At 40.3% G+C, this 16240-nt stretch overlaps 2 protein-coding genes across 8 annotated transcripts in view; both read left to right on the top strand.

The window, feature by feature from the left end:
• Window positions 1-1763: 1763 nt before the first annotated feature.
• Window positions 1764-7085, top strand: LOC128425668 (cAMP-responsive element modulator). 2 transcript variants are annotated; one of them, XM_053412387.1, is made up of 4 exons: window positions 1764-1916; window positions 4286-4430; window positions 5315-5380; window positions 5963-7085. In XM_053412387.1, the coding sequence occupies exons 1-4, from the start codon at window positions 1886-1888 to the stop codon at window positions 6105-6107; spliced, it is 387 nt and encodes a 128-aa protein (XP_053268362.1). In that variant the 5' UTR covers window positions 1764-1885; the 3' UTR covers window positions 6108-7085. The 2 variants fall into 2 exon arrangements, with proteins under 2 accessions (XP_053268362.1, XP_053268363.1); XM_053412388.1 differs by lacking the exon at window positions 5315-5380 and having other exon boundaries at window positions 1765-1916.
• Window positions 7086-11851: 4766 nt separating this feature from the next.
• The window catches only part of ccny (cyclin Y), a 51905-nt gene continuing 47516 nt past the window's right edge, over window positions 11852-16240 (top strand). For all 6 annotated transcript variants that reach the window (XM_053412455.1, XM_053412456.1, XM_053412457.1 and 3 more), the window contains exons 1-2: window positions 11852-12056; window positions 12414-12840. In XM_053412455.1, coding sequence (XP_053268430.1) covers window positions 11922-12056; window positions 12414-12840 — 562 coding nt within the window. In that variant the 5' untranslated portion in view covers window positions 11852-11921. The remainder of the gene's footprint in view (window positions 12057-12413; window positions 12841-16240) is intronic.

Raw genomic sequence — 16240 nt, forward strand, 5'->3', positions numbered from 1 at the left:
CTTTAAATATTATACAGTTTTTCTGCTGGCACAAGTTACCCACAAAATCAATGGCTGATGATAGAATTTTGTGCAACTCACAGACTAATACCTTCAGCACCACTAAGGTGTTACGAATCTAATATTGCTGCAGAAGCTTTTATTCTTACTAATAGTACTACCACTACTTGTGCTAGTAATACATAATGCCAACTATGATGATTAAAAAGCAGCAAGTAGAAAGTGACTTCTGAAATATTTTACAGCTGCAGTCACAATGTATGACCACTAGAAGGCAGGAACACATTTAAAATCACCAGCATCACTTTGGTTAATACAGTTTTTATAGGTAAAGTGTTTGTAAATTAACATCCAACAAACATTGATCAACGTTATCATCAAGCCATGGCTCTGCTCACTAGATCAATGTCAGTTCAGAAAAGTAGTCCCACAAACAGGGATGTAGTAGAATAGATATATCATAGCATTGCATACAGATACGGATTTTAACCCACCATTTTAGCAGGGTTTGAAATGGTTATTTATAAACTATACAAAATTAAATCGATATCATGTAGTAAAAAAAGGTTGAAACGTCAATATTGCCCCATAAACGCAGCATGGGTTGTGAAATTAAGTAGCCTAATTCAGTAATATTCACTTGACCATTCTTTTTCTCTTAACTTCCCACTGGTACACATTCAGCTCCATCCTTACGGAACCCAGACGCTGCAGGATATGATCAGCAGGCAAACGTCACAGCCTCTACCTGGTAACACTCTATTTCAATGTGTGTGTATGCGTATGCGTGTGTGTTGTAAAAGTAACACAAAAATCACAGTCATAGCTTCTACCAGAAGCCGAACCTTTCCAGGGCAAAGATGCTTGTGACTTGCCCTTGATCTGATCTCAGAGCTGTATCTTGCAATTGATGAATAATATAATAATAAGTAGTTGCAATGTTTTGCATAAAAGAGAGTGGAAACGTTGTTATTGCCATGATTGCAATCAACCTTATGGCACTACCAAGTATCTGTGTGTACGGGGCCCAAATATGAATTGAAAGCCCATGAAGCAAATAATTATCAGGTGAAATTATTACACTGATATGAGCTAAATTAACCTTCAGAGTAAACAGATCTAAATCACATAGTATTTCAAACTTTTACTAAAGTCAGTTGCTCCTCAGATGGTTGAGACATTGGACGTCATCACATTCTTTTACCACAATTCAGGTTTTTACTCATATAATGCCTGTAGGGGGCACCAGCTCCTTGAGCTTTGAGTGTGAGATGATCCTGCTGAGAGACTATGTTTTGCCCTAACAGTGGATAAATATACAGCATATAAACACTGTTGTACTACAGTACACCCCCCCCAGTCCCTAATATACAACTTCTATCTCTAGCAATGAAAAACGCTGTATGTTGGCAAATTTCTGGCTCACACAGCAAAGTGAAATCCTTTAAAAAGGTTGTGTTTGTTGAAGTCCAAATAAATCTCTGCTGTTTTTCCATTTTCAACAAACCATATACACACACTCACACATATATATATATATATATATATATATGCACTCCTCGGTATTGTGCTCCAGTCGAGCTGAAGAAAATTTCTCCCCAAAGACAGATATCAGAGCCCCTGACTCATAGAACTGTGTCAGAGAGAGAGAGAGAGAGAGAGAGAGAGAGAGAGAGAGAGAGAGAGAGAGAGAGAGAGGCACGCACGTACGCACGCACGCACGCATACTGTTGACATCAGGAGGCCAGTGATGTCATGCTGATGTCAATGCCTCTAATTGTAAATTGCACACATAGCCGCGCAGTTGGCTGTGGTCACATCTCAGTCAGAGAGGAGACTCTGAAGGGAACACTTTCTGTTGGAAAGCTTGGGGAGCAGATAGAGAATGGCTGTAACTGGGGATGAGACAGAAACAGGTATGTTTGCTATCAACTCTTATACTTACTAACTTATCTAAAGATCTTGTTTTAGTATTTATTAAAACATTCTTAGATAGTTGAAATGCTGAGTAGAGTCAATGGTTAGTATTGTGGGGGTAACCTCAGCTAAATTAGGAGTATTTGAAATTAAAAACCGCTACTTTGCGATTGGCTTTTCAGACACAACATATTTATTTATGTTTTTCAGTAAATTTCTCCCAAACCAGCATTAAAAAAAGCAATAGTTCCTCATGATAACATATTGAGCTGCCTCCACTGAAATGAACCAAAGGATCCGTTGATATATTACTTTCATTTTCCACTGCTAAAGCTGACAAGAAAATATTTCCACTGCCTCTGCTTGTCCTTTCTCGCTATTTCTCTCCCTCACTCTCAACCCCCCTGCTGCCTCTCTCTCTCTCTCTCTCCCTCTCTCTCACTCTCACTTTCTCCCTCTCTGTGAAATGCTTTAGCGCTGCCCACTCACAGCACATAGCAGCAGTGGCTGACGTCACTGCTTTTCCTGGAACAGGCCCCCCCAGCAACTACATGTAAATGTATACCAGGGAATACGATGTGCGTTGACGTCAGTGGCTGTGCGCGCTCTGATAACATGCAGCTCCCTTTTTGTGATTCCGACATGTCGCAGAATTAATCATTGGCGTGTTAGAATGTGAGGGAAGGAGACGCAGATAAGAAGTGCACCACCACACACATATCACCATATCTTGTTGATTTAGTTTGGGAGAGGAGAACTGTGTGTGCTCACTTTATTCTTATTATCTCTATTTGTTCTAATTGTCTGGTCAACAAAGCCTCATTTGACACTTTAAGTTTCACAGCACAGAATCCTGGGATAAATAAAACATCTTTATTCTCTTTAAACGACAGTGAATCAGACTGACTTCAACTTGGACTCCAAGAAATATCCTCCTGATTTATGATCATATGAGCGACAGGCTCTGGCTGAAAAATGGAAAACAAAACATCATACTGGCAAGGTTAAGAGAAGGATTGTTTAGGCTATGTTAGTTTTATCTCTCACCAAATTGAAAATAATTGACGTGCTGAATGACATGGAGCCAGTGCACCAGCTCATAAATGTGTACTAAAACGAATAGTACCTAGCTGATGAGTAAAGAAGTTATCAGATATCTGGCCTGACATGTAACGAAAAATCTGCATTTCACAACAACAATATAGTTGATGAGTATGTTATGCTTACAACATTAACCTAATTGCCAAATGCTATTGGAGAGGTGAGTGTGATCTCATATTTACCACACATCCTTTTTTCACCTGTGCTTGTGTGGTGTATGTGTGTGTCTGTGTGTGTGTGTTTGTCTGTGTGTCTGTCTGTGTGTCTGTCCTTGTGTCTGTCTTTGTGTCTGACTGTCTGTCTTTCTGTGTGTGTGTGTGTGTGTGTGTGTGTGTGTGTGTGTGTGTGTGTGTGTGTGTGTGTGTGTGTGTGTGTGTGTGTGTGTGTGTGTGTGTGTGTGTGTGTGTGTGTGTGTGTGTTTGAAACAACCAAAGTTTTCAGAATATCTCTGCAAGTAGGATTAATAATAACAAAGTTACGAAACCCTAAAAACTAATGAGTAAAAATGAAAAGATCAGATAAAGGAAATAAAAAGGGAAACAGTTAGAGTGCAGAAACGTGAAGGGACGAGGGAGGGAGGGGAATAAGAATTAAAGCATTTTTTTTTTTTAACAGTAATCACATTATGTTACAGAGCTTCCGTTATAACGAACACTGAGGAGTTGAGGAAAGCTGATGTTGACCGGAAAATGATTCCCCATTAAATGATGTCATATGATAAGTGATGTCATGAGGAAGTCTTGATGATGTCAGAAAATGACATCATGCAAAGTGTCTGCATCCCACAGGACTATTGACGCACCCAGCCAGAGGCTTTTATAGATTGTATGGCAGGAATGACGTTATCATGACATCACTGTGAAATCAGACAATGACATCATACAGTAAGGTTGTGCTTCAAACTTTGCCATAAAAATGATTAAAGACACGACTTACAGCTTATAAATCAACCAATCATTTGTCATCACATGCTTTGACCGTCTGAGGCATTTCATTCTCTATTTGTGTTTATATAAACCAAATAGAGTCATTTTACAAAGAATTATCAGGTAAGTTTTGCCCCCTAAAATTGTAATATCATTTATTTACCGCTTATATCTTTTACTTAGTCATCAGTTTAGTTTGACCGTTGCAACACAGATTAGTAAATCACTGGTTTGCACCTAGTTCAGTAGTCACATAGGAAGAACTCTACACACAATATTTGTGATGGATTTACAGACCCAGTAACCCTGTCATCTGATGTGTGATGTGATGTTTCCCCCAGGCTCCACAGGTGACTTCACTGCCTGCCAGATGCACATACCCAGCTCCAACCTCCCGTACGGGGGGGCAGGGGCCAGCGCTCATGGCTCCAAGAGCTCAGGAGAGGACACTGTAAAAAAGAGGGAGTACCGCTTGATGAAGAACAGGTAAGGAGAAGTGTTCACACTCGTGATAAGTCAGGCATCGTAACATTAGCAGTTGATATTAGCTATATTAGATATGGTGACTCATGAATAACGTGTCCCCCATATGAATATATTCCATCTATCCATCCCTTATCTATAGTGCTAATCCTTTTTTGAGGTTCGCCAGGAGCCAGCTGGAGCCAATTTCATATCGCGCATTACAACATACAGACACAAACAACCATTCACTCCCACATGCCCACTTACTGCCAATTTAGAGTCTCCAATTCAAATTAAAATAAAACAAATTACATGAAATTGCAGCATAGAATCATCATTTTGATCATAGTGGGAAATTAGCTTATTTGTTTCTTGCTGAGAGTGAGATGAGATGGAAAAGGAGGATGAAGGAACAGCCAGCAGCTGATTAGCTTAACTTAGCATAAAGACTTCAAACAGGGAATCCATCTACTGGACAAGTGGCTCCAGCTCAAGGAAACCCTTGTATTTAATTTGTACTGAGCGTTTGTCTCAGATCTAAGATTTTTCCAAATCAGGGGCCACAAAGGGTCCACACAGAGGGGCCAATTATATGTCCAACATCTCTGCACAATTCCTGAATCAGCAAGTGGCACATTCATGTCATTCCCTGTTAACGTTTAGTGCTTTAGCTTCAAGCAAAGAACCATATCATTAAATATATTTTGAAAATTATTCCTTGTTCAAGTAGATTGTTTACTTCAAAAAAGCTTAGAAAATCTTTAGTAAATGACTAGTTTATCAAAAAACTACTGACAGAACACGGTCCAATCACTGTGTTCATTCTCATGTGTTTCAATACAGTGATAACTTGCGCACTTACCTCTGGATCCGCCCCTGCGTTGTCTCTGGTTTTATTGTCTCAGGTTACACAGTCCTTTCAAAGACACATTCAGGAGACTATTGCCAACATGTTCTATCCTTTTGTTAATGTAAGTCTCAAATGTTTATATCAGTATTGACTTAGACACCCTATGGAAGGGCCTCAATACCCTCCTTCCTGTCTCCTCTTCTGCTGTGTCTAATGTATAACACCCTTACACCATGTAGATGACAATAATTGCATGGTCATGATAAGATCCACAACCTGTCATCATTCAACTCCATGATTCTGTTCCATTCGCAGCCTCTAACTGCCAATTCTCACGTTACCTGCCTATTATCTGCTCTGTAACATGTGTTTGGAGTGTGAGTGAGTTTGCTGTCACGATCCACTGTTAAGACCTTGCAGACTTGTGTTTGCTGGAAACAATATTGTGTCACTGCCGCTGCTGCCCCCTACTTTTCTTTTTTGCATGTTCTCCGTCCTCCCACCTGATGATTTAACTATGATCTTCACTACTAAATCATAGGCTTGTTTCTTTTTGGGGTTCATGACATCCTTTTACGTAAGTCTCGTAATGTGACGTCTTTAACCGACTCAAGGACAGAATGAATTCTCTGTTGTATCTTGGAGAAAAGCCCATGGTGTTATGGCCTCCTTTTTTCATGGTTACTGTTGTTGTTGCTTCCAGGGAGGCCGCCCGGCAGTGTCGGCGAAAGAAGAAGGAATACGTCAAATGCCTCGAAAATCGCGTGGCCGTGCTGGAAAATCAAAACAAGACTCTGATTGAGGAGCTCCGAGCTTTGAAAGACATCTATCGACACAAAATCCAGTGAATCCTCAGAGCGGCGGAGGAGCCTCGATTGCGTGGAGCTGTGTTGTCTGTCTCTGCGGGATGTCTTGAGGGACTCTGGTTTTTGCTCATGTACAAACACTCACATGAACATGGCCTCGCACAAACCTCTTCTTGTCTTTTGCTGTTAAATATGTTTACATGATGATGTCGATGTCTCTGGCTCCGATTCGCCTGCGCGCCACAACCAGCAACAACAAGAACTCTGTTCCAGGTCAGGGTCATTGTCAGTGAGCTTGTGTCCCTTTGCACAGGGAGGCTGTCGGAGCAGGCAGGAGGACAATGAGGGAATATATGGACCGCCTGCCTTACTGAGAGAAACTGAAGTCGCAGCACTGGTCTGTCACTTACACCTATGCCGTAAACCCCTCTACACTTTCCATTCCTTTAGGATTAGTTTCCAAATTTGGCTTTTTATGATCTTCTCTTTCAGCCGATCATTTTTGTGATGTGTATTTTGCTATGACCAAATGTTCAAGGAGGACCTGATCACATGTTCTAGCTGTGTTTTCAGCCCATTTCTGTTATCCTACTGCAAGCACAGGAGTCAACACCTACCTATCCACCATATTTAACAAAGAGACAATTCCAGCATCTCTTCAATGACTTTTCTGCTCCTAACCTGTGGCATTGGTATATTTATTTAGGCAAGTTCCCTTTTCATTTCTTTTATAGTTTGTACCAAAAAAAGCATTTGTGTTAAAACAAGTAAGAGTTTATTTATTTAGTTTGTTTGTATTTGTGGAAACTGTATTTAGTGTTTTAATTAACTTTTAGTCATGTCAGTCTACCAGTCTACATTTATGTGACTCTTCTTTTTTAACTGACATGAAATCCTGCTTTTATCTTCAGCGTTGTTGTTTTGGTTTTTCCTCTGTAACACAAAAACAGTTGTCTTGTTATCGCCATTTTTTAAAGACTTAAGGTCAATAAAGTTGTTGTTCATCTGTCTCGACCTTGATACTGTGAACATTGTTCAGTGTAAACCAGGGACCAAACTGAAAAAGCCCTTATAGTTCTTAGTCCATTTTCTCTTAACTTGAGGGGGAAACTAAAGAAAATGATATCAAAGTAGTTATACCTCATATTTATCAATGTATTCACAAATAACAGTCCCGTTGTGAAATGTCATTTGAATTCACTCAACTCCTTTTATTTGGATCTGCACCAATTGTCTGAGAGAATAGACTGGCAGGTGTAATGAACCAGTTTGGCTGCTGGGAAAACGTTCTGGTGACAGATCATGAACAAAGTCCCTCATTTATTTCATTTCCCGTCTTACTGGATGTTTTTTCCGATCACTTGATGATATTCAGATTGAGAAGAATCAATAAAATGAACTTGTCTTTACAGTGAAATATAAATTGGTGCCAATAAAACCAAATAAGAATCACAGAGGATTCGATGAGTAACATCTGCCGCCGTCATTCCCGGAGGAACACGACCCACACGCTATAATTCAATCACTGTTTTTTTTCCAATTTCCTCTGCTCTCGTTGCTCAAATCATCGCGTTGACTTCTTCACCTGCGTCTCTGCTGCAGATTAAGTTGTAATTTGTTTGCTTTTTTTCACGACCGGATCAAAGTTACTTTGGTATAGATGAGGAATTCGTCGTGAAGAACATGGAAGAAAACTTTCCACAGTTCTTCTGTCACATTTCATCGGATGAATCAAGAAGTTACTGTGAGAGCTTATGTGAATTCAGCTGGTTAATTGCTCGAGAGACTGTGCGCAAAATTAACAACTGCATGGGCATGATGCTTTCAGACACTTCTGAGGGAAGCTGTGACATTCCAGAAACGTTAAACGCAATGATTGCTCTAATGGGTTATATAACAAATGCTTGCGCACTTCATCCACCATCCAGAGTCTAGCAGAAGACCAGGACCTTCATGAGGACAGGGTTGACCAAGTCAGACGTATCTCACATCTGAGCTAGTCAGAGGAGAGAGGGAAATCCAATGATGGAAATTCTGGAGATGAATGTTCAGATGATGAACATTCAGATGATGGGAATGGTTATGATGGAAATTCTGATTCAGATGTTATTACACATAGCCTTCGTTTTGGTAGAACCCCTGTCCTTTGTCCTTCTGAACGAGCAAAACTATCAGATGATCACAAAAGTCCCCCACTGGTTGCCACTACATCCATCAACCACTGTGATGAAGAAGACCAGGACCCTAAAGAGGACATGGATGAAGAATTCAGGGTCATCTCACATCATTTTCAGAGGATTCAGAGGAGAGTTTGAATTCTGATGATGGAAATTCTGGAGATGAATCTTCTGAAGATGAAAATTCTGGAGATGAATCTTCAGATGATGGAAGTGGTGATGCTGGGAAATGTGACACTAAGGAGGATTCAGATGAAAGTTTGTGCAAAACTTCTGTCAAGCCAAGACAGACTTCTGAAGTCCGGCATCCTTGTGAGCCAAGAAGGAAGTCAACGCCGAACTTAGCTCACGTAGAGATGGCCTCGGTTATTACAGGACTGGTAATGTATACCATAAAGAAGGCCAAAGCACCACCGAGTGTGGTTAATGCGCACAGCCTCATCAAAAATCTTTTAGAGAAGGCAAAGCAGCAGATTGAGACCAATAAAATGAGCCCAACCACATTAGAAAATGTTGAGCAGATCCAAAAGGCCTTGTTCAAAGTACTGCTTAAGAAAGTTGGCAATGCGAGGGAGATTCTGCAAGTCATGGAGACACAGATGTGTGACATCGTCTTCATTGACGAATTGAGGATTCAATTGATGTCACCTCCACTTAAAAAGAAAGGATCTTTCGTCAGGTTCTTCTCTTCCATGGGCAAACTCTTGAGGAGGCCATTTAGGACCTGATTAGCTCAGATCCCAACTAGAGAGTGCTACCTTGCATGTGTATTATGACAGATTCCATGTTTGGTTGGTGGAAAGGGGAGATGTCAATAAAGCCACTCGGACACGGTGTCTCTTCTGCGTCAGCTTCATAGAGAATTGTTTATAATTTACAGAATCAATTTACACAGTTACAACAGTTCTTTGAATATTAAATACTAAACAATGTCAAGCATTTTCTTTCCATTCACTTATCCTATACAGGTAAATGGACAGGTAACAATATATGGAAATGGCCTATTAATCCTTGAACATTAACTTAAATTATTGGCAATAAACAAAAATATCTTAATCCTTATTATTTACACCCATAAACATAGTGAACTTTAACCACACACATACACATTAGCAACATCTTACTCACTGTTTGTTTGTGTAGCTAAGCTAACCATGGTTACAATGCACACAACATCTGTTGCACTCATGCAACCCTCGTGCTGCTCCATGCCTGCCACTTGAAGAGCAGAGTTTAGAACAGTATAATAAACATAACAGTGCGATACAACTAACTGCACAAACATCACACAATCACGAATTCAGCTATCAAAAATTTACTTTTAAGTAAGGCTGTCAAATATATGTAGTAAAGTAGAAAACACGAAAAAACTGAAATGTGTATCAAAAGCAGCATAAAATGACACAGACACAAACACACAATAATGTGTCCATCTTCTTCCTGTGCTTAGTTTCTCATGCGAATGACCAGTTATCCAATCCTAATTGTCAATATACTGGCAGTGTGGCCACGGGTAGAGTGGTCGTTCGCCAACCAAAAGGTTTGTGGTTCAATCCCTACTCCTCCACATCTGAATGCGGAAGTGTCCTTGGTGAAATACTGAACCTCTATATTTGGCAGAACTTCAACCACCTCTTCATTGCACAATATCATAAACTATGTAAATTAAAAAACAATAACCCCCTAAAAAATTTTTTATATAAAATAATTTAATTAATTTGAAAAAATAAATAAAAGTTAAAATGTGGAATATGGCCAAAATGTCGACTTCATGCAAAATAGCAGGCGTCCTGATTTTTGTGAAGACCGGTCAATGTGAACACGTTCCGGGGGTCTCGGGGGGCACCACTGAGGCATTTTGCGACGCCCATTGAAAATTCCTCCAGAATACGTACATTTTCACCACTTTCTAACTTTCTGCAAATTTTGGTAAGAATTTGAGCATGATAAAGCCCTCAAGAAGCCAATTCATTTGCCTGAATAATAATAATAAAAATACCTGCAGTCACTCATTTATGTGACGATGTCAGAGGTAAACTGAACAGCAGTTCAAAGCGTCTTAGTTGTAAACTAATTGAACACAATAAAATTCATTTTATAGTCTTTGCTATAAGTACACTGAAGTGGAGTCAGTGGATTCACACAAATCAAACGACTAAAAACAACTAAAAAGAGCATTTAGAAATGAGCTAGTACAAACAAATGTAAGGTCTTGTAAACATTAAGAACTGAATGGAAATACAGATCCTCACATTTTAGTAATGTATGCATTTATGTTAGATTGAAAGGCAATAATACATTAGTTTACAGTTACATAGCCAGACCCTACTTTTATTTTAATTATGACACAGAAATAACCCCAGCATGATGTTAACATGTTACTTCCTAATTTGATAGAGAAATAGTGTGTATGGGGTTTGAGCTGCAGGAATCAACATTCAAATTCTGCCCCAGAACAAAACCTTACAAGCAACAAGAATTCAGTTAAAACTCTGTGGGTCAGGAGGTTTGTCCCCGAAGAGAGGGTCTGAGTTTCAGTCTCTGCCTCCTCAAGTCTCCCTGTCATAGAAACTGAACCCAAATTGTGTCCTCCAGTCTCCTGCATAAATGTTTTGCACTACAGACCCTTACTGTTTTTTGTTATATCTGGTACACAACCTCCTGCATTGACATTCCAGATCCATGCCGCTGTGTGTTTCTTAATTTAGTAGACCTTTCTGTTACTCTTTCTTTTTTAAATTATATTTCTTGATATTTCATTGTTTCTAAAGAAACGTATAACTTTGTTTTGAAAAATGCGACTACACTTTATTCTGGGGGGTGTTGGAGAAAAGCAATAACAATGACCTTATGCATGACGCCGAGCCCCAAGTTGCTGTGCGAGTGTTACACAATGCACTATATGAATGAATATGTTTGAATGATGACCTGTAATGTAAAACACTTTACAGATCAGAAGAGTGCAGTTCATTAACATGTGTTAAAACTTTAATAAGAAGAATCACAGCATTGTGAAGTTTGCAATTTTTCTATTCTATGCAAATTTTGTGTAAACTGATGATTTATATGATCAAATTAATACTTAAATTTAGTAAGTTCTTATAGTTTTATATTTTGTACAGTTTGCATATATATATGTATGTATGTATGTATGTATATCAGAGGAAAACTGACTTAAAACTGACGGTTAAGTGACGACTGACCTCAACGTTCTGTTTTTCCTTTAATCTGAGCATCTCATATCAAAGGAAAAACAGAACTTTGAAGTCTGTCGTTACTTAAGCGTCAGTTTTCACTCAGTTTTCGCTCGGTTCTCTTTTGACTACTTGGCTGGTTGCACCTGAACTCGTTTCTTGCACCTGAACTCGTTTCTTTGGATTTGCCTTGAAGAAAACTACGATTTATCTGATCACGGTTCTTTCACCTGAACTCGATTCTTGCACCGGAACTTGTTTCTTTGGATTTGCCTTTAAGATAACTACGATTTATTTGAATCAACAGGATCCCAAAACAAAAGAAAAGCGTGGAATTAACTTCCAAGCCAGCTCCACTTGTTCTGGGAGAGAAGAGGAAGATGTTCCGGTGGCCCCGTTACACGGAGCCGGAAGAAGCTGTGAGGAAGGAGCAGGTCCGACCGGAGGAGTCCGTCAGCTGCGTCACTGCAAACTTTCGAGCTTTCATGACGGATCTGAGTCACGAGGACTTGGACGGTGAGGAGAGCCTGCAGGAAATGGTTGAGCTCGTTTTCAAGAGGGCCGTGAAGAAACCACACTCTGCTGCAGTCTTCGCCGAGCTGTGTCAACACCTCTCTACAGTAAGTGATGCCTCATGACCGGAAGCTACTTTATCCTGTTTCTTACTTAGTTGAGAAGTTTATCTTTTTTGTGAACTAGAAGGGTAGCGATACAAAAAGTATATATTTTTTCAAATAGTAAGAAAGGAAAAATTGAAATAAGGATTTGTGATATTCAAAAACAAGGTAAACGTAGGAGTACCTGAAATACCGAATGAATCGTCACTTTGGTTAATCAAATAATAAGTTAATTTAGAGTTGACTGCATTTGGTGTTTGCTGTATAACATGATTATTTGCATATAAATAATTACGATGTTTTCCTAAGTATGTGATTTGCATTTGTGTTAATATTTCTCTATGGTTTTCTCCTCTTCAGGTGGAAGTCCAATCCTTGACCGACTGGTCAGCCAGCGTCTCCTTCAGGTCTCTGCTGGTCAAACACTGCCAGGCAGAGTTCAGGAAGAACTTGGACAAGGAGGGCATTTCTCAAAAGAGCGGGTCCTGCCTGGAGCCAGTCCGGGACGTGAGGGTCATCGACCGGCTGAGGGAAGAGCAGAAGAACGCCAAACCTTCCGATCAGTTCCTCAATACGCTCAGGTTCATTGGGGAGCTGTTCCTCTCCAAGGTACTGGCTGAGAAAGCCATGCACTGCTGCATTAGGAGGCTGTTGCAGAAAGGAGACGGGCCGTCTCTTGAGGGCCTCTGTCAGCTCCTCCAGCTGATCCAGCAGGACCTAGAGCTGGTGACGTCTAAGGAAGTGATGGACTCCTACTACAACCAGCTGGACTTTATCGCAGAGAAAGGTAAGAGGGCACCAAGGCTCTCCCTTTTGTTGAAGCACACAGCTGACTCAAGGAAGTGAGCAGGCTCCACCCCCACTAAGATTTCAATGGAAAGTCATGTGGGAAATATTACTTTTACATTACATGTCATTTGGCTGACGCTTTTGTCCAAAGCGACTTAAAATTATTACACTCAACATTTATGAGGGTCCACTTAGGGGTTCAGTATCTTGCCAAGGACACTTCGGCATGCAGATACGGAAGAGTGGGATTTGAACCGGCAACCTTCTTGTTGAAGAACCACCATCTACCACCTAGGCTACACCGCCCCACTTTAAATTGATAAAATGTTCACATTTAAAAAAAAAAATCTTCCTGTTCTTCCTCACATTTCAATTATTAAAACATACGTGGGAACTATAACTCTACATTTCCCCTTTTCCCAAGAATCAACAAAAAGCACCGAGGACTGCAGAGTTCCTGGGACAATATTTGACAAAAGTACAATACTGAACTGTTTTAGATCGAATCTAAATGAGAATTCAAGTAAAAATAATAATAACGAGAGACTGTTTTGTGCATCTGGTCATGATACACAACTGTCCTCATTTTTGTGAGGATCGGTGAATGCGAAATGAGGGGCTTTTCCGTAGGTGGCGCTGTTGACTTATTTTGCCGCGCCCATTTCCAGAATACGATAATTTTCACATATTTATAATTTACTGCAAACTTTAGAAACTTTTTGAGCATGTTAAAGCCCTCAAAAAGCCAATTCATTTGCCTGAATAATAATAATAATAATAATAACTAGGGCTACGTTGTAGCACTTGCGGGCCCGAGCACCCGCACGTTGAAGCCTGTTGCGGTCGGTGGAGAGAGCGATCGATGACCAAGCGCACATCATCGATCGAGCATGCACTTCTCCACGTTGCATGCGTTTTGCGCTCTGCGGCAGTAGGTTTGCCAGTAGGTGGCGCCATCACTATTATTACGCCCAGACATATATATCTGTTCATGTAGGTGCTCTGATGTAGCGTGAGCAATTTTGTGTCAATTGGACAATGTTAACACAACTTAATTTTCACACTGATCAGTAGGTGGCGCTATGACCCTGAACTAATATTTATATGTGGAGCTGTTCAGATCAGTATTGTGATCATAGGTCAGTAGTTTGGAGCCGGTTGGATAATGCAGAGTGGATTAACAAAGTACTTCCTGTTTCCTGGTGAATCAGTAGGTGGCGCTATGACACTGAGGAAATATTGACACATAGAGCTGTTCAGGCTTGTACTCTTATCATGTGACAGAAGTTTGGTAGTGATAGGACAATGCACAGTGGAATTATGAAAACATCGTGTCCTTTGGCGAAGGATGATCCTTCGCCAAACATCAATGTTTACATGGTTTGAGGAAACGTCACAATTCTGACCATGATCTAATGAATTGACTGATCTGATTTGAGCTGTATATTGTAAATCAGCCAGGAGCAGTTCATCAAAGTATAAAACATGTCACTTCCTGTAGCCACCAGGGGGCGCTGTAATTTCAAGTCATAATTTCTGTGTAGATGTCATCAGGATGGCACCCTTGTCTTACATGTCTAGTTTGGACTCGATTGGACAATGTATGTCCGAGATACAGAACCTCGTGTTTTGATGGCGTTTAATCAAACTCAAGACGCCACGCCACGGTCACACGGTGTGACGAAAGGTCAATCTCTTAATCACTTTTTATCTCCATCTTGTTGTGATGGCACTGATCTTAATTTGAAGTTAATCTGATGAAAGCCCTGGGACAAGTGCATCAAGTAAAAATGTGGAATATGGAAAAAAAATGGCCACTTAATCCAAAATGGCGGCCTCCCTGTTTGGTCAAGGATACCTATCCAAGATATTTTTTTGTTTGTTATGAAACGACACATGTCCCGATAGATTTGTATAAATGTCGGCCATCGTAGTGCCGGGGTTGCCCTATAGGGGGCGCTGGTCAGTTTTTTTGCCACGCCCATTTCTTAAACCCATATGAATATCTTCAGGGGGGGGCTGTTGTTACACACATGTAGTTTGAGAGAGATAGAATCATGAACACTGAAGTTACAGCAATTTCGTGTTTCACGGCGAGTTGATGAACTTTAATGCCACGCCATTCATATGGCGTTTGACGAAAAGTCACGGTAATCTTATGTCTTCATTGTCAATGTCTTGGGACCCATTTGATACAGTTTGACATGGTTGAGGTCAGTGGATGAGGAGAAATTCATCCAAGTGTAAGACAAGCAAAAAACAAGACATTTCCTGTTGCCACCAGGGGGCGCTGCGGTTTTAAGTCATCATTTATGCATAGATGTCATCAGGCGGGGACTATTGTCTTACATGTCTAGTTTGGACTTGATTGGAACATGTATGTCCGAGATACAGATGCCCGTGTTTTGATGGCGTGTAACCAATTTTTAACGCCATGCCACGGTCACACGGTGTGATAAAAAAAAAATCCCTCAATCATTTTTTATCTCCATCTTGTTGTGATGACACTCATCTGAATTTGAAGTTGATCTGATGAAAGCCCTGGGACAAGTACGTAAAAGTAAAAATGTGGGATATTGCCAAAATGGCCACTAAAAGCAAAATGGCGGACTTCCTGTTGCGTTTTTCATAATGCTCCATGAGACTTTTTTTCATGACTGGTCACGATACACCTATATCCAGATTTTGATGAAAATCCGTTATGTGGAAACCTAGGGGCTGGTTCCAGGGGGCGCTGTAGAGCCATTTTGCCACGCCCAATTCCAATTACTCCAGAATACTAAAATATCCGCAGACCTTGAATTTCCTGCAAAGTTTCATAACTTTTTGAGCATGTCTAGACCCTGAAAAAGCCCCCCAAAGGGAAATAATAATAATAATAATAATAATAATAATAATAACTAGGGCTACGTTGTAGCACTAACGGGCCCGAGCACAGGCAATTTCAAGTCTGTTGCGGTCGGGGAAGAGAGAACGATCGATGACCAAGCACATGTCTCTGCCTTGCGCGCGTTTTAAGCTCTGCAGCAACAATAAACGCTTCACTTCCTGTAGCCAGCAGGTGGCGCTAGGATTTTAAGTCATGGTGTCCTTGTAGATGTCATCAGATCGCGACTCTTGTCTTACATGTCTAGTTTGGAGTTGATTGGACCAAATATGTCCAAGATACAGACGCTCGTGTTTTGATGGCATGTGATCAGACTTTGACTCCACGCCATGGTCAGAGTATGGTGTTTTCCTATTTTTTAGCAGGTAAAATACCAGTTAAATGTCAACAGTTGTCTTTATTGTCGTTCTGTTATTTAATAAATGCAACAAACTATAGTTTTTATATATATTGTATAACTATATATATATATATGTATATATATAACTTTATAACCTGTGTTATCAAATAT

Source organism: Pleuronectes platessa, chromosome 20 (assembly GCF_947347685.1).
Source record: "Pleuronectes platessa chromosome 20, fPlePla1.1, whole genome shotgun sequence".
In the NCBI taxonomy this organism is placed as follows: domain Eukaryota; kingdom Metazoa; phylum Chordata; class Actinopteri; order Pleuronectiformes; family Pleuronectidae; genus Pleuronectes; species Pleuronectes platessa.

Bases quoted from the DNA above. Each gene is read 5' to 3' on its own strand.
- LOC128425668 (XM_053412387.1), top strand. From the start codon at position 1,886: ATGGCTGTAACTGGGGATGAGACAGAAACAG. The intron at 1,917-4,285 runs GTATGTTTGCTA...TGTTTCCCCCAG, and splicing joins TGGGGATGAGACAGAAACAG to GCTCCACAGGTGACTTCACT. The intron at 4,431-5,314 runs GTAAGGAGAAGT...TTATTGTCTCAG, and splicing joins TACCGCTTGATGAAGAACAG to GTTACACAGTCCTTTCAAAG.